This window comes from Schistocerca piceifrons, chromosome 1 (genome assembly GCF_021461385.2).
Source record: "Schistocerca piceifrons isolate TAMUIC-IGC-003096 chromosome 1, iqSchPice1.1, whole genome shotgun sequence".
Lineage (NCBI taxonomy): Eukaryota > Metazoa > Arthropoda > Insecta > Orthoptera > Acrididae > Schistocerca > Schistocerca piceifrons.
The window spans coordinates 1,235,288,267-1,235,307,203 of record NC_060138.1 but is presented as its reverse complement, the minus strand read 5'-3'; the positions used below and the strand labels follow the sequence as shown (position 1 = coordinate 1,235,307,203).

Genomic DNA, 18,937 nt, shown 5'->3' with positions numbered 1-18,937 from the left:
CAGATGGTTGTTGTCTTGCAAACATCCCCATCTGTTGACTCAGGGATCGAGACGTGGCTGCACGATCCGTTATAGCCATGCGGATAATATCCCTGTCATCTCGACTGCTAGTGATACGAGGCCGTTGGGATCCAGCACGGTGTTCCGTATTACACTCCTGAACCCACCGATTCCAATTCTGCTAACAGTCATTGGATCTCGACCAACACGAGCAGCAATGTCGCGATACGATAAACCGCAATCGCGATAGGCTACAATCCGACCTTTATCAAAGTCGGAAACGTGATGGTACGCATTTCTTCGGCTTACACGAGGCATCACAACAACGTTTCACCAGGCAACGCCGGTCAACTGCTGTTTGTGTTTGAGAAATCGGTTGGAAACTTTCCTCGTGTCAGCACGTTGTAGGTGTCGCCACCGGCGCCATCCTTGTGTGAATGCTCTGAAAAGATAATCACTTTCATATCACAGCATCTTCTTCCTGTCGGTTAAATTTCGCGTCTGTAGCACATCATCTTCGTGGTGAAGCAATTTTATTGGCCAGTAGTGTATATGCATTAAATGCGGGGCAGCGATAAAATACATAGCAGTAAATGTAAGTTAAAACATTGAAACCACTTGTATACACACATACGAGGTGGTCCCAACTAGACTATTCATGTCAAAGGTTGAGTTGACACTGAGGCCGCCGTTTACAAACACAACACCGCTGGCTTCAGTATACGTCATACCAGTCTACACCACCCTCTTTACATGTGTGATGCGCTGACAACATTTATTAACCCTTTTTTTATAATTAGTATGTTTTACCATTTAATATTTAATTCATTATTCTATTCACTCTAAGACAAAAAACGACGCTAAGAAGGAATTATCCGAATGGGACAAAATTCTGTTCAGACAAATCTTCTGCCTGGAATCTCACTGACAGGAGTAAAATTGTCTTCATAGATGAATCCCGCTTCCAACTGAGCCCTTAAGACCAGCAAAGAGCCGCGCGGGATTAGCCGAGCGGTCTAAGGCGCTGCAGTCATGGGCTGTGCGGCTGGTCTCGGCGGAGGTTCGAGTCCTCCCTCGGGCATGGGTGTGCGTGTGTTTGTCCTTAGGATAATTTAGGTTAAGTAGTGTATAAGCTTAAGGACTGATGACCTTAGCAGTCAAGTCTCGTAAGATTTCACACGCGTTTGAACATTTTTGAACCAGCGAAGACGTGTCTGTAGACGCCCCAGACAGAGGTGGGATTCCAGGCTCACTGTCGCCCCCCATACGGCTGATGGTCTCGGGCGCCATTTCTTTCCACAGCAGGTCTCTTTTGGTCTTCATCTGCGGCACTCTTACAGCACAGGGGTTTGTCGACGGTGTTCTACGCGGCGTTATGTCGCCCTTCATGGCAAGCCATCTTGACGCTTGCACTTCAGCAAGACAATACCCTCGCGCACACGGCGAAAGTCTCTACTGCTTGTCTTGATGCTTTCTCAACTCTGCCTTGCCCTGCAAGGTAGCCGGACCTCTTCCCAGCTGAGAACGTCTGGAGCATTATGGGCAGAGCCCTCCAATCAACTCGGGATTTTAATGATCTAACGCGCCAGTTGGACGTAATTTGGCACGATATTCCTCAAGAGGACATCCAACAAATATGTTAATCAGTGCAAAGCCGAGTAACTGCTTGCATAAAGGACAGAGGTGGGCTAATGTCTTATCGACTTGCTTAGTTGGTGATGCACTTTCTCTTCAATAAATCATCCAGTTTTTTTTTTTTTTTTAAATTGTAGTCATTTGTTTGTCTGTACATGTACGTCACATCTACCGATTTCTGTCCCACTCGGACAATTCCTTCTTGGTGCGTTCTTTTTTTCTTCTTAGAGCATACTTTTAAAAACGAATGTGCATAAAACGAATAATCTGGTTGTAACCAAAAAACTGACTAACGTTTTAAATTTAGATATAGAGGTAATTGAGTGAACTAAACAGTGACATCGGTTATTGCTGCGCACTTTACGACGGAACATAGTTTTTAAAAATACAAAACCTCTCATTCAAAAGATCTAAGTTAGTAAAATTCTTATTAAAAGATGGAACCACAAGGAATCGTACTTGATAAAAATCTCCCTTTATTTGAGCCTCAGTTCAGATAAATAGTATCAATACTTCTTAGCAAGTCATCATCAGAGAATGTTTAAAAAGAAAGAAAGAGGGAGAGAGTCAAATACTAGGAAATTAACTTACAAATCAAACTAATTTGCTTACACGATTTCGTGAGCTTAAACAGTTTACACGACAACTTGTCAACTGAACAGACCAGGACCGTCTCTCGCAATGTTGAACATATGTGTGATTGTTGGAACTGAAGGCTAAGGTTAACTGCGGAACAGCATAAAATTGTTTCTCCTTCTTCTTATTCTTATTCTTCTTCCTCTTTGACTTTTCGCACTTGAGGCTAGTCGTTCTCTCCTTCCAGTAGTCTTTCTCTCATTCCAGCAATCTCGGTTACTCCAAATGAAAGCTGTTAGCTCCGACTCATCCACTGTTCGGTCGGCATATAATTGCCACGACAAAGGTCCCCTTTAAGTTCTTCTCGGAGCAGCTTATTTGTTGATAATTACACTGGAACATACACCGAAGTGCCAAAAAATTGGTATAGGCCTCCGTATTCAAATACAGAGATATGTAAACAGGCAGAATACGGCGCTGCGGTCGGCAACGCCTATATAAGACAACACATATCTGGCGGTCAGCAACGCCTATATAAGACAACAAGTATCTCCGGTTACAATGGTAGGTTTGTAATCTGTGCGCGACACAGTACTCGTTAAAGCCTGTGCTATGGTAAGTGAGCGAGGTTCACCTTATGAAAAAGGATTTTCGTATAGTTATCGACCGCGTGTGCCTGAATGGTGGCAAATCAGACTTACACCCACTCTGTAATAGCAATGATCCGTCAAGCAAGTCCGAAATGCAATTACACGTCAGGATGGACCAAAAGCAACACTGAAGATGCTACCAATTTGATAATAATACGGTCGCCAGCCTAATTAGGCATTAACTGAGTTTCTTCCCTCTACAAGTTGGTATATATTCAGGCAAAACAACAAGTAGTAACACTGCATAATATAGTAGAATTTTAGAACCAGAAAATCTGTTCAACTGATAGTTTCACGTTCTGTACTGATATGGAAAAACCATAAATACATAACACTACACTATAATGTATACTACAAAACTTTATACTGTCTATTTATCTGATTAAAATCTGGCATAGGTTACCCTAGAAACAGCACTTTCGTGCCACACACACAAAATGTCAATTTTGATAAAGATAAAACACTGATAAATTTTGACCTTTATATTGACTTTAACTTTTGCTGGTCAAAGCAATTTAGAACACTTCAGAATTCAAATGAATAAAAAGGGCGGGGGGAGGGGGGCCTGAAACTGTTATGATCACTGTATTAAAATAATGATTACTGAATTTATTATACGTTCAAGATTTCCAGTACATAAGTTACTACTCTTTTCATCTTATTTACTGCTCATTCAAATACCTTTATATCTTCTCGAAATAATTAAACTTCATTACTATATCAATATTAAAGTTATCTTTCAACTTCGTTAGACCTTCGTTATTCATTTACTGGTTCATTAACAAAATTTTTCTTTAAACACCATTCTAACATAGCTAGTTCTGCAAATAATTGTTATTAACACAAATTTTAATTTTCATTTCGGGACACTCGGATTGCACAACATTTGTAAAGGACCCTGTCTAGGTTAGTTGTGAGGATAATTAAGTGATGGGAAACTTCTGGTAAAATTTAGGTTATTATTGCACAATTCACTCTCTGATCCATACGAATACAGTACTAAAAGTTTCAACCTGCTAGTTAGTATCGATGCGGCGGTTGGCGGGCGGCGAGATGACGAGGCACAGAGCACACATACATACAACCACAGCTATGGCTCTTGACGTATCGGCACTTTAATTCTTCTTTTGCCATGCTGTGTGGGCGTTGGAACGGCATACCCGAGGCTTAGTGAAGCTATGTCTTCCAGGAGAGCCTCCTCGCTCCAGAAGGTGTTGCTCAAACCAGTGCCAAACTCCAACTACTACTGAGCCCGTTGTGCCGTGCATTTTCCCGCGCTCGCCTGCCATCCACTTTCTACCGCTCCCTGACAGACCGGGTATTCACCCGTGGTTTTGCATTCTACATACCCTAACACATTGCCTACGTATGGACCAGACGCACAGTTACAATTTTAAACATCTTACAACAGTTTCAACATTTGTTACATTTCAATTCTATTACAGTATTGCTTGACATTTGACATAAACATTAATATTCACATTGAAACGTATTTACAGTTTTCTTAACATAATGATATGAAAAAAAAGAAATGAAATCAGAACATCAATTACACGAGTTTATCGAGAAATCACATGGAAAAAAATTACTTATATGCACAATAGTACAGCGTCGTTGTTGTTACACATGCCCCTGTTTCCAGTAAATTTTACTAAGTGCAAATTTGATGGGAACACTAAACTTTATACAGGGGTTCTGAATCTTTGTGTGAATGTGCCATCATAAAATTTTATGTCTCAAAACTTCCTTTCACTAACATTATATAGGTCTATACTTTGTAATATATCGAGAAAATTTACCTATTATTTACGTAAGTGCCTTTGGCACAGTCCAACCTCCTATCACAACATGATTTAAATAGCAAATTACTTATCATTATTAAATTTCTCAGATAAATAATATCCAAATTTGGAACACAAACACTTAACTACAAAGCATATACAAATACCTATATACACTATAAAACAATTTGTTGTTGCTTGCATTGAATGGCAGTCCATTTCCTTATTTACTAATACACACACAATGCTATTTAGAAAAATCACTACATATATTTGCTGCCTATTATTCAGATTTGGGCAGTCCATTTTGCATCATTTTATCACATCACCTGTTCCACACTTACAATTCTCCTTTGACTATTTATCTGCCCTCTTTGGTGTTTGGCAGTCCTTTATAATCACGACTCACGTACTGCCCACTTTGATTTTTGGCAGTCCCATCTTATATTTGGCTTGCAGCATTTGCTTTTTCTTTTCAGCCCTTTTTCCATATACCTTTATATTTATAGTACATTTGGTAATCTGAAACTTACATAAGTACATTAGCACACTGACATACATTTACAAAGATTTGTTACATTTAGAATAAAATAGTTTCAGCGTAAGATACAGCACATTTACTGCAGATTGCTTTCTGATTGTACTTAGGTAACTCACTCCTAGGAATATTCAGTTTCAGGTCCACAACGTTTCTTACACCTAAAAGTCTCTTAGATTTTTGGTAGATCAGGTAGTAAGCATTATCGTGTGGAATGTTATGTATTATATACGGTCCATTATAAATATATTTAAATTTGGAAATTTCATGGTTCAGTTCACTAGATTTTTCGTGGGTTTTTAAAAGAACATAATACCAAATTTTAAATTTTGGAACTTTCAGGTTTTTATCATGTCTTTTAGATCTAGATTCAGCTTTTTGCTTTGCCCTTTTTCTGACTAATTCTTTCTTTAGACTCAACCCCAAGCTTGTACAAGGTGGAAACTCTAGTTTTTCCTCAATTAAACTTTTACTTCTGCTGCCTAACTAAATTTCTTCCAGTAGGAACCCAGTAGGTTCATGATGTAAGGTGTTCATGACATTCTCAAAGTCCGATATACGTAAATCTGCCCCAGGCTCTATGGTTATGACTGTAGTACGTTCTACACAATCTCCCGATTTCTCGCATGTACCTTTCAACCGGGTTGCTAGCTGGGTGGTAGGCTGTGATATATTTAACCTCCACACCATTTTGCTCCATTCCTTCTTTCCAAATTTTGGATATGAACTGGGGTCCATTGTCAGATAGTACTGCCTAGGGTTTCCCAATGGTTCTGAAGTATTCGACCATCCTATTAAATACAGCTTTTGCTGTTGCCTTTTTGAAGGGGTATAATTTCACAAACGTTGAGAATATTTCCAAAATTACTAGAATATATGCACAGTTTCCCGAAATCTTCGCGAGGGGACCATACAAATCTACTGATAATAATTCTAGGGTGTCTTCAGGTAATGTACTTTGCATTGGACCTCGACTATTTCTGTTAGGTACTTTGGCTCTTTGACATACATCACACGACTTAATTCGTTCATTTACCTTCTTACTGACACTGCCAGCAATCACTATTACATTATTCAGTTTATCCAAACATTTCTTTGGTCCACTATGCCCCAATGCTAAATGGAAATAGTCTATGACATCAGTATCAAACTGGAGTGGCCAACATACTCTCCATTCGTCAGTGACTAAATCTTTTCTCCTGTATAAAATGCCTTTAAAGATTTTGTAGTATTTCTTAATTGGTGGATACTGCACACTGTCAAAATTAACCTTCACGGATTTCCATGTCGGATCCTCATTCTGATGGTACCTCATGTTTTTACATATTTGCTCAATTTTCCTTTTTCCGAAACCTCTTTCATATACCTTATCTGGAAAGTACCCTCTTCACCATTTTCATTGGGCACTTCACTCATACCATTAGGCAATCGAGATAAAGCATCTGCCACGTAATTCTCAGTACCCTTAACATAGCAAATCTCATAACCAAACTGCTGTAGGAACAAAGCCCAACGAGTTAGCCTGCCATTAAGTAAACGACAATCTTTAAGAAAAGTTAAAGCTTTGTGGTCAGTATGTATGATGAGCTTGTGGCTCCACAAATAATTCCTGAATTTCTTTAATCCCCATATAATGGCTAAAGCCTCCTTTTCCGATATAGTGTAGTTTCTCTCGTATTTTGTTACAGTTCTGCTTGCAAACGCGACAGTCCTGTGTTCGGTTTCTTTGCCATCACTGATTTCTTGGAAAACTTCTATACCAATCCCATAAGCACTACTGTCGGTACTCATGTGGAAAGGTTCTGTCAGTATGGGGTGATGCAAAATATTGTCGTTCAAGAGTTCACTTTTTAAATTTTGAAAATCTCTCATGCATCCTTCAGTCCAAACAAAAGCACTATTTTTCTTAAGGAGATTATTCAAATGAGGACTATTAAAAGCTTGCCCCTTGGCGAATTTTCTATAGAACCCACATAGACCTAAAAAGCCTTTCAACTGTTTTCTATTTCTAGGAGCTGGACACTTTGCTATTGCACTTAACTTTTCCGGGTCCTTGCCAATCCCGGTCGTTGTAATAATATGCCCCAAAAACTTTATTTCCGACTTCACGAATTCACATTTCTTCCACTTTAGTGTCATCCCCCTGCTTGTAGAGCAACAAAAACTTTCTGTAATTACTCACAATGCTCTTGCCATTCCCCAGTAGCAATCAGTAAGTCATCTACATAAATGGTTAGCCGGGAACTCAATTCTCTCCCTAATACAAAGTCCAGTGCCCTAATAAATACCGCCACAGAAGTGCTAAGCCCAAATGGCACTACTTTATACTTATAGCATTTCCCGGCGAATAGAAAAGCGGTATATTTACGGGATTCTTTGTTCAATGGGATTTGCCAGTAGCCGGCGGTCATATCCACACTGGTTAAATACTTCACATTATAAAACTTTTGGAGCATTTCGTCCAGATTTTCAGGTCTGTCTATTTCCTTCTTTACAATTTTGTTCAAAGTCCTGGCGTCGATGACTACTCTTACTCACCCATCCCTTTTATTCACGATGATAAGGGGACTATTATATTCGCTGCTACTCCGTTCGATTACACCCCATTCTATCATTTTATCCATTTACACTTGAACGGCCTGCCTCTTTGATGTGGGTACCGCAAACGGTCTTACAAAGAAAGGTTTATGCTCTAATGTCTCAATCTGGTATTCAAAGTTCTTAACTAGGCCAGGTTTGTCCGAAAATAGGGTGCTATTACTTTCTAAAAGATCAAGCAATTCTATTTTCTGATCAGGAGATATCTCCTTCAAATTTTCCACAATTTCTTTAAAATCATTCCCTTGCCTGTCACTCTCATCTATCAACCTCTTGACATGGTACATTTCATACATGTTTGTCAAACCATCATTCACTTGGTCGATCTCCAACAATAAAGAACCAATTTCTGAATCGACCACCTTCCCATTTTCCTCAAATTTTATTTCCAAATTCGTAGATGCATTATTAATTTTGACCACTTCCTGGCTACAATCAATAATATTTTTTTCTTTATCTAGCCAATTTATAACCAAAATCATTTCAGTACTCAAGTCTGGCAAAACCAAAAAATCGTGTTCAAATTTTTGTCCTCTTATACTAAATTCAACCAATATCTGGTTCTTTACTGGCTTGCTAGTCTTTCCAGTAGCACCAACAATTTTTACACCAGTCACTGACATAATTACTAGTCCAGGCTTATCACAAATGTGTTCAAAGAACGATTGTGAGATAGCACTTATCTGAGATCCCGTATCAAGAAGTACTTGCAATTTCACATTATAAATTTCAACTGGTATTACAGTTTGTTTAACCGTCAAATGCCTTTCATTGTTGTGTTCTTCCCTAAGCAAATCCGGGTCGACGATAACATCATCCCAAGATATGCTTTTGACCTGTACATCACCTATATCTTTTGGTTACTTTGGTTCCCGGAGCTCATCCAAATACTTGAACTCTTTGTAACATTGACATTGAGTCATCCAGTGGCTCCTTTTTTCTGTGTTCAGTCCCAACATCTGGGTTTTGTTTTGAAACTTCGTCATCAATAGGTACAATATCGCAACTAGCTGTTTTCCCATTATTTTTACTAGTACCAAAATACTCGTCATCTGAACTATCGTCAGAATCCGACCATTCTGGATCGCTTTCAGGTTCTAACATAAAAGCTTTTCTGAGACAGGCACTAAGTTCTTCCTCTGCATTTTCGTCACGCTTTGATTTCAACTCCATATTCTCTTTTGGCAAAACGACCTCATTATCAGCTTTACTCACATCCACTGTTACTTCATATTTAGTGTAATCCTCGTGAACTTTAGTTACTCGTAGGTAATTACCTGCCCTTCCCCACGGTGCCTTTCGGTAACAGCTTGTACTGTTGGCGGATCATTAACAGAAGTTACTTCCTCGTCAATGCTTAGGATTTCATCCTCCAATTCCTTCCTATCTTTAACCATCGTCCTATAGGCAGCACGCGTACTTAGCGCGGCACTATTTCCTCTCTCCTCTTTAAATTCGGGCCACGTCACCTTATCGACATCCCTACTATTTCCTTTTTCACTTATTAATCTCCTTGCCTCATACTCCTTCTTAAAATCCTCCCACTCACACTGCTTGAGGCCCTTGTAAAGATCGTCGATCTGCACACGCCAATCAGTTACTTCTGCTAATTCATTCTCGCCATTTACTTCATTGCTAACACTGCTAACCGCACCTCTCTGTGTATCCACTGTTCCATCTACTATTTCCTTCGACACGGAATTACCACTCGTAATGTATTTGCCAGCTCTTACGGCAATGTTTGTACCTAATTCTGCCGCCTTGCTAGCGGCTTCTCTCTGAACAGCTGTTCTGCTAGGCTGGGCCGTTGCCCTCTGATGCTCCACTCGCCTGTTAACATGTAGTACAGTGCGCGGCGAAGATGAATCATTTGCGCACGCACCTGACGCTTGTTTCGCAACAACACGTTGCGTCGTTCCACGCCTGTCTCTAAGCTGTCTCATAACTTCACTGTCAGTCCGGTAATGCGTCTTAAATCGGGGCCGGTATGTTCTGTCCGCTTCCGTTTGGCCCGCAACGTTCGCGGAAATCAGTTTCCCACGTCGTTATTATTTTGCGCGGTGTACTCTCTACCGCGACCTGGATAACCCCCTCTTCCTCTTCCCCTGCCTCTACCTCTGTATCATGTTGACGTGAAAACCATCGCCATCATTCCTCTCATCATTATTACGGTTATTCCTGTTACTAAATTTCTGATAATTGGCACGACTTTCGCGCCAGTGGTCTTCGCCTTCGACCCTTTCGAGAAACGCTTGGAAGCTGCGATGGTTGCTTCCCACATATCTCTTCGAATCTTCTGGAAGCTTTTTATATAGCTCCCATACGATTTCAGAATCGTATCTTCTCCCTCTTAAGTGTGTCAACTTTCGGTACCAATTTTCGCAGAAATCTTTCAAAGAATTCCTGCCCCTGTTATCATGAAGTTTGGCCATGATAAACTCGTGCCACAAATGATCCTGTTTATGTTCGGACTAGTATTCTTCCGTAAACTTTTGTTTAAACTCTTCGAACGTCATTAGTTCGGTATTCAAGTTAATTCCCCAGCGCTTAGCGTCACCTGCTAAGGCGCTAATTACTATCTTTATCTTCTCCTCACCAGGCAATTGTTCAGGAAACATCCTCTTGTAAGTTTTGATGAAATCCAACGCATGCCATCCGTTATGTTTTTTGGCGGGATCCAAGCGCTTCTCACCTTCCAACAGCTTCGTAAGTGGCGTGCCATTACAGACAACACCAGGCCTGTCTTTGATTTTACTCTCGAGATCGAAAATTTTGCCTTGAATTTTCGATGTATTCTGTTCACACTTTTATACACATCCAGTAACTTTATCGCCTAAATTTCTTTCAGTATCCGAAACTGCCTTTTTCAACTGTGATATTTCATGTTGGCATTCGTTTACGATCTAAGTTTTAAGAGCGAAAACTTTTTCGTCCACTTTTGTTTCAACTAGAGGTTCTACTTTCTCTTGGATGTTGATAATTTCAACATCAAACTTACTGTTAATGTCGTCAATTTCCCCCTGCATAGTATTCATATTTTTATTAATTGTGTCGATTTCAGACTTCATAGCATTTACTGCAGAACTTAAATTACCCACTTTTTGTTCTACCTGTTCTATTTGTTTACTAATTTTAATTCCTTGTTCTTCGACCTGTGCTTTAAGCTGACCAACTTGTGTTTTAAGCCGCTCGTCAACGTGTGTTTTAAGCTGACTAACCTGATTACTGACTTGTTTTTGAAGCTGATCATTGTGTCCTGCAATTTGTTTGGTTAATCGTTCAAATAAGTCGTTCATGCTTAAAATTTTCACACTGTCTTGTTCTACGGCATCGGTGCGTTACGATCCTACTTCAAAATTTTCCATCGGTTCTTTCTTTATCTGTGGTGAACCAAACATGTCAGTGAATTCGTTCACATACCCACTATCATCTACAAAGTCATCCTCTACTTCCTGTTTTATTCCTTGCTGTGTTCGAGGCGATCTCGACATTTCAATCTGTTCGTTAACATGTTCGATGGTATTGTATGTACGCCAATTGTCTACCGCTAACGCCATCTGTTATCTGGCCGCGTGAACTGTCCTTGCCAGCCGCATCTTCCATTACGCTTGGCACATCTACTGTGTCTACGTTTTTGTCCATACTGAACGCAAATTACACCTCACACTACCGTACTTGACGTTCACTGTTATTTACTTCACTAAATATTATTGCAATTCGTGCCACTGAACATCCACTGTTCGGTATTCACGTTAATTTGTGACCGCCAACAACTGGATGTCCTGTCACCGGGAAGCCACTTGTAATCTGTGCGCGACACAGTACTCGTTAAAGCTTGTGCTATGGTAAGTGAGGGGGTTTACCTTATGAGAAAGGATTCTCGTATAGTTATCGACCGCGTGTGCCTGAATGGTGGCAAATCAGACTTATACCCACTCTGTAATAGCAATGATCCGTCAAGCAAGTCCGAAATGCAATTACACGTCAGGATGGACCAAAAGCAACACTGAAGATGCTACCAATTTGATAATAATACGGTCGCCAGCCTAATTAGGCATTAACTGAGTTTCTTCCCTCTACAAGTTGGTATATATTCAGGCAAAACAACAAGTAGTAACACTGCATAATATAGTAGAATTTTAGAACCAGAAAATCTGTTCAACTGATAGTTTCACGTTCTGTACTGATATGGAAAAACCATAAATACATAACACTACACTATAATGTATACTACAAAACTTTATACTGTCTATTTATCTGATTAAAATCTGACATAGGTTACCCTAGAAACAGCACTTTCGTGCCACACACACAAAATGTCAATTTTGATAAAGATAAAACACTGATAAATTTTGACCTTTATATTGACTTTAACTTTTGCTGGTCAAAGCAATTTAGAACACTTCAGAATTCAAATGAATAAAAAGGGCGGGGGGAGGGGGGCCTGAAACTGTTATGATCACTGTATTAAAATAATGATTACTGAATTTATTATACGTTCAAGATTTCCAGTACATAAGTTACTACTCTTTTCATCTTATTTACTGCTCATTCAAATACCTTTATATCTTCTCGAAATAATTAAACTTCATTACTATATCAATATTAAAGTTATCTTTCAACTTCGTTAGACCTTCGTTATTCATTTACTGGTTCATTAACAAAATTTTTCTTTAAACACCATTCTAACATAGCTAGTTCTGCAAATAATTGTTATTAACACAAATTTTAATTTTCATTTCGGGACACTCGGATTGCACAACATTTGTAAAGGACCCTGTCTAGGTTAGTTGTGAGGATAATTAAGTGATGGGAAACTTCTGGTAAAATTTAGGTTATTATTGCACAATTCACTCTCTGATCCATACGAATACAGTACTAAAAGTTTCAACCTGCTAGTTAGTATCGATGCGGCGGTTGGCGGGCGGCGAGATGACGAGGCACAGAGCACACATACATACAACCACAGCTATGGCTCTTGACGTATCGGCACTTTAATTCTTCTTTTGCCATGCTGTGTGGGCGTTGGAACGGCATACCCGAGGCTTAGTGAAGCTATGTCTTCCAGGAGAGCCTCCTCGCTCCAGAAGGTGTTGCTCAAACCAGTGCCAAACTCCAACTACTACTGAGCCCGTTGTGCCGTGCATTTTCCCGCGCTCGCCTGCCATCCACCTTCTACCGCTCCCTGACAGACCGGGTATTCACCCGTGGTTTTGCATTCTACATACCCTAACACATTGCCTACGTATGGACCAGACGCACAGTTACAATTTTAAACATCTTACAACAGTTTCAACATTTGTTACATTTCAATTCTATTACAGTATTGCTTGACATTTGACATAAACATTAATATTCACATTGAAACGTATTTACAGTTTTCTTAACATAATGATATGAAAAAAAAGAAATGAAATCAGAACATCAATTACACGAGTTTATCGAGAAATCACATGGAAAAAAATTACTTATATGCACAATAGTACAGCGTCCTTGTTGTTACAGGTTATCAACATTTAAGTGAGTTTCAACGTGGTGTTATAGTCGGCGCTCGAGCGCCGGGACATAGCTTCTCAGAGGAAGCGATGAAGTGGGGATTTTCCCGTATGACCTTTTCACGAGTGTACCATGAATATCAGGAATCCGGTAAAACATCAGATCTCCGACATCCTTGCGGCCGGAAAAAGATCCGGCAACAACGGGACCAACGGAAACTGAAAACTGAAGAGAATCGTTCAACGTGACAGAAGTGCTGCCCTTCCGCCAATTTCTGCAGATTTCAGTGCTGGTCGATCAACAAGTGTCAGTGTGCGAACCATTCAACGAAACATCGTCGATATGTCGATATGGCCTTTCGCAGTCGAAGGCCCACTCGTGTACCCTCGATGACTGCGTGACACAAAGCTTTACGCCCCGCCTGGGCCCGTCAGCACGGACGTTGGACTGTTGATGACTGGAAACATGTTGCCTGCTCGGACGAGTCTCGTTTCAAATTGTATCGAGCGGATAGACGTGTACTGGTATGGGGACAACCTCATGAATCCACTGACTCTGCATGTTAGCGGGGCTGGTGGAGGCTCTGTAATGGTATGGGGCATGTGTAGTTGGAGTGATGTGGGACCCCTGATACGTCTAGACACGACTCTAACCGGAGATACGTACGTAAGCATTCCATCTGATCACCTGCATCCATTAATGTCCATTGTGCATTCCGACGGACTTGGCCAATTCCAGCAGACCAGTGCCACACCCCATGCGTGCAGAATTGCTACAAGAACACACCTTATGAGTTTAAATACTTCCGCTGGCCACCGAAATTCCCAGATATGTAAATTATTGAGGATATCTGGGATGCCTTCATCTACATCTATGTCATACTCCGCAAGCCACCTAATGGTGTGTGGTGGTGGGTACTTTCGGTACCAGTATCTTATCTCTTCAACCCTGTTCCACTCACGAATAGTGTGTGGGAAGAATGATTGTAGATGAACCTCTGTATTGGCTCTAATTTCTCGAATTTTCTCCTGGTGGTCAATACGCGAGACGTATGTGGGAGGAATTAATATGTTGTCCGATTCCTTCTGAAAAGTGCTTTTCCGAAATTTCAATAGTAACTCTTTCCGTGACGCACAACACCTCTCTTGTATCGTCTGCTAGTGGAGTTTGTTTAGCGTCTCCGTAACGCTCTCTCGACAGCTAAATGATCCCGTGACGAAACGCGCCGCTCTTTTCTTTGGATCTTCTCCATCAGTCCTACCTGATAGACATCCCATTTAGATGAACAATACTCAAGAATCTGGCGAACAAGCGCCTTATAAGCCACTTCTTTCGTGGATGAGTTACACTTCCTTAAGATTCTTCCGATGAATCTGAGTCTGGTGTCTGCTTTTCCCACTATTTGTTTTATATGGTCATTCCACTTAAGGTCTCTCTGGATATTTTCGCCTAGATATTTTATCAATAGTGTAGCTGTACAGTAGTGGACATGTTCTGCAGAAGAGATCTGCACCCCCTCGTACTCCTACAGATTTATGAACAGACCTGCATAATTCCTGTTGTCAGTTTCCTCCAGCACAACTTCAGGTGTTATTCGAGTCCATGCCACGTCCTGTTGCGGCACTTCTGCGTGCTCACGGAGACCCTACGCGACATTAGGCAGGTGTACCAGTTTCTTTGGCTCTTCAGTGTTGAAATACGTTATTAGTTATATCACAGGTTATCAAAACGAGTAACCCATCCCATTAAAGAGCCGAATTCCATTTTAATAAAATCTAGTTTTTCACTGCGTCTCAATGTTTATGACGTCATATCTACTGAACTAAGAGTCGCACAATGGTACACTTTGCAGAGGCTTTCAGTGGTATACGCAGATACTGTCTGCAAAATGTGTAGCGACTACTTTAGTAGTAAAGAAGTATTAAATTAAAACATCGTGTCTGATGCTGAAGTTCTACTGCATGAACAACGAAAATGTTGTGAGCAGTAAACTGTTTTCCTTTCATTATTTTGTGAAGAATGTCAGCGAGCAGGAGAGTCTAAAAGATTTTAAATTATGTATAAAGTTAATTGGAAAATACCACATAAATACCGCCTCAGACTCTACAACGCCGCCCTCATTTTGAATTTCATACGAGAATTTTGCTTTGAATAGTTTCTGGTCCAAGAGTTGCAGAATACCAAGATTTTATTACTTTCCAGTAAGTATAACATTTAAAATAACCCGAACCACTTGTTTACCACAGCTGCGAGTTTGGATAAGATATTCTGCTTCAAATGCCAGAAAACTGAACCCACACTAAAAATGCAAGGTTTCCTCTTGTCCGAAGTGAAATGGAACAGAATGTACTGAAATTATTTACAGTAAAGGACATAGTTACAAAACGTTCATTGTGTTCCCCTCAGGTGCTGTGTACACGGTGCGTAAAGATGTGATGCCCTACGTATATAGTTTAGTTCCGAATAAACGTAAATTGAGAACACTGGAGTCGCCTCAGGCGAAATACATAGTTTTTTTCAGAGGAGACTATAATCTGAAATAGTCTTTTAGGGCTTGTATATTTTCATCAGCTTTGTCAGTCGATCCGTGTACGCTTGTGCCGGCAGGTGGTGAACTCCGGCGAGCCGGCGACGTTCAACTGCTCGGTGTCCGGCTCGCCAGTGGGCAGCGTGGAGTGGCTGCACAACGCGGAGCCGCTGGCCGCCGGCCGCGCTCGCCTTTTGTCGCCGCTGGTTCTGCACGTGGCCGCTGCGACGCGCGCCCATCGCGGCGTCTACCAGTGCGTCGCCAGGGGGGACGACGACAGCGCGCAGGCGTCCGCGGAGCTGCGGCTCGGAGGTCAGTGCGCGGCGCCGTATTTAGGGTCCGTACACCTCGGGGCTAACACCTGTGACGCGGGCCCCTGCACATCAGTGAAAAAGAGCATTTCAGGCCTCTTCTCGATTTAAAAGCTTATAACACAGTGTCTGATGTTTATTGTTTAAGCGCACAAAAATTTACCATGCAATTTAATGAACTCGTGGGATTCAAATACGATTAGAATTCGTATCAGAAATGCGTTCATTACAGTTTATTAACATTGCTATATACAAGGTGTACATAAAGTCATGTAACACTTTCAGTTATTTATTGCACAACAACCAAATATTGTACAGATATCATTCATATGTCATTTTGAAGAGAAACCCTGAAATTTTTTTTCATATATACCGCCACGGCGTAGTTTGTTAATTTGCCGATAGTCAGCCGTCATATCGACTGATCCGCCATGCCACAAAAGGGTACAGCCATTTCACGAAATGCCCCCCCACCCCTCCACCCCCCGATCACCAGATCTCACTCTGTGTGACTTTTTCCTGTGGGGTCACATTGAAGGTCTGGTGTATATACTGCCTCTACCATGTGATGTAGCAGAGCTCTGGGAGAAAATACGGGAAGCGACTGCCACAGGCGACGATGCCATGCTGGGACGGGTGTAGCAAGAATTCGATTACCGAATTGACGTCTGCCGGGTCACTCATGATTCGCATATCGAATGTTTGTAATAGACCTTTCAGAGTTTCTCTTCAGAATGCAATGTGTATGACATCTGTACAATGTTTAGTTATTGTGCGATAAATAATTTAAATTCTTCCTGGACTTTATGTACACACAGTAGTGTAAAACTACCGTAGGCTGTCATAAGTAAGTATAGACTAACATATTTTTCACAGTAGCTTTGGTCGGTTAAGGTCGTACCCGCATTACCTGTACGTTGGGTGTGTTGCATACCTAATGGGCGTTACGTCATAATGATCACTTTCCTTACGTATGCTATCAGTATCTTAGTAGAGTTTCTAAAAATCAGAAATCGTGAACTGTCTATAAACTGAGTGAGAATATATAAAGGGCCAGGTAACATCGCTATCCTCCCACTTCTTATTGAAAAGTAAACACTATTATAACAAAACTGAAATTGTAAATGTTTAACTTATGTTTTGTTCGAGTAGTTTGATTTGTATAGTGAAAAATGGGGGTGTTGCAGTAAAAATAAAGGAAACAATACAGATTTCTCATGCAGCGCTAGAAAACGAAATGTTAGTCTTAACATACTAAGAGCAGGTCACATGAATCCCAATAAGAAAGACATTTGTTAAAATTAATTCCCTCACCAAGCTGTGGTTTCTGCCTAATTGACAGGGCATTGTACATATATTCATGTTGTTGTTGTGGTTTTCAGTCCGAAGACTGGTTTCATGCAGATCTCCATATTACTCTACACTGCGCAAACCTTTTCATCTCCGGGTAACTGATGCAACATACATGCTTCTGAATCTGCTTACTGTATTCATCTCTTGGTCTTCCTCTACGGTTTTTTCACCCAGCGCTGCCCTCCAGTACTAAATCGGTGATTCCATGAGGTCTCAGAATATGTCCTACCAACCGATCCCTTGTTATAGTCAGGCTGTGCCAAAAAATTTCTTTTCTCCCCAATTCTGTTCGGTATCTCTTCATTAGTTACGTGATTTACCCATCTGATCTTAAGCATTCTTCCGTCCATAGATGGCTACACTCCATACAAATACTTCCAGAAAAGACTTCTTGACAAATTTATGCTCTGTGTTAACAAATTTATCTTCTTCAGAAACGCTTTCCTTGAATTTGCCAGTCCACATTTTATATCCTCTCTACTTCGACCATCATAAGTTTTTTTGCTCCTCAAATAACAAAACTCATCTACTACTTCCAAGTGTCTCATTTCCTTCATCAGCTTCACCTGATTCAATTCAACTACATTCCATTATCCTCGTTTTCCTTTTGTTGATGTCCAACTTATATCCTCACTCTCCATTCCGCTCAGTTGCTATTCCAATTCGTTTGCTGTCTCTGACAGAATTACAATACCATCGGCGAACCTCTAAATTTTTATTTCTTCTCACTGGACTTCAATTCCTACTCCAAATTTTTCTTTTATTTCTTTTATTGCCTGCTCATATTCAGATTGAATAATTTCCCTTCTTTGCTTAGGTCTGGTTTTCTATCTGAGCTCTTGATATTCATACAGGTGGTTCTCTTTTCTCCAAAGGCATCTTTTATTTTCTTTCCTCTAGTGATATATGCTTCTAAATCCTTACATTTGTCCTCTAGCATATATTCATAGAAAGAGATAAAATAGAAAGAGATGAACACCATCACTGGAGAATAATTACACTGTACATTGAACACTATTTTTGTGTTAGAAGAGCTATTAGCTCCTTGAGTAGGTCTGTTGCCTAATGTATTTGCCATTTCATTAGTCTTCCTAAAAGGGAACTTTAAAATCTTGGGATATCTTCAGTATTTTATTATATAGGTATATAATTGGATTTATGCTAAAATTCCGTTACTTTTATTACAACGGTGCAGTCAGACTATCTCTTTTAATTATGTTTTATATTTTGTAATTAAATTAATCTCCTGTCCTGTTTGTTTCATTATTTGCAGCAATCGTATCTGTCGTAACGGTCCTTGCCCGAAACCACATAAAATAAAAAAATAGCGCATCGTCAAGGCTGAGATGCTGCTTACTATAACTGGCGTTAATTCGAGTCTCTACTAATAATGTATATTCCCAAATGGACAACTTCCTTAGATATGCTTAGGTTGTAGTCGTTTGTTGTCTAGGGCTGCAGATCCAAGGCTT

At 40.4% G+C, this 18,937-nt stretch overlaps 1 protein-coding gene across 1 annotated transcript in view; it reads left to right on the top strand.

Moving 5' to 3' along the window:
- LOC124780155 (Down syndrome cell adhesion molecule-like protein Dscam2) overlaps window positions 1-18,937 on the top strand; it is a 436,971-nt gene that overhangs the window by 124,665 nt on the left and 293,369 nt on the right. Inside the window, exon 6 of the mRNA XM_047253760.1 lies at window positions 15,882-16,113. Coding sequence (XP_047109716.1) covers window positions 15,882-16,113 — 232 coding nt within the window. The remainder of the gene's footprint in view (window positions 1-15,881; window positions 16,114-18,937) is intronic.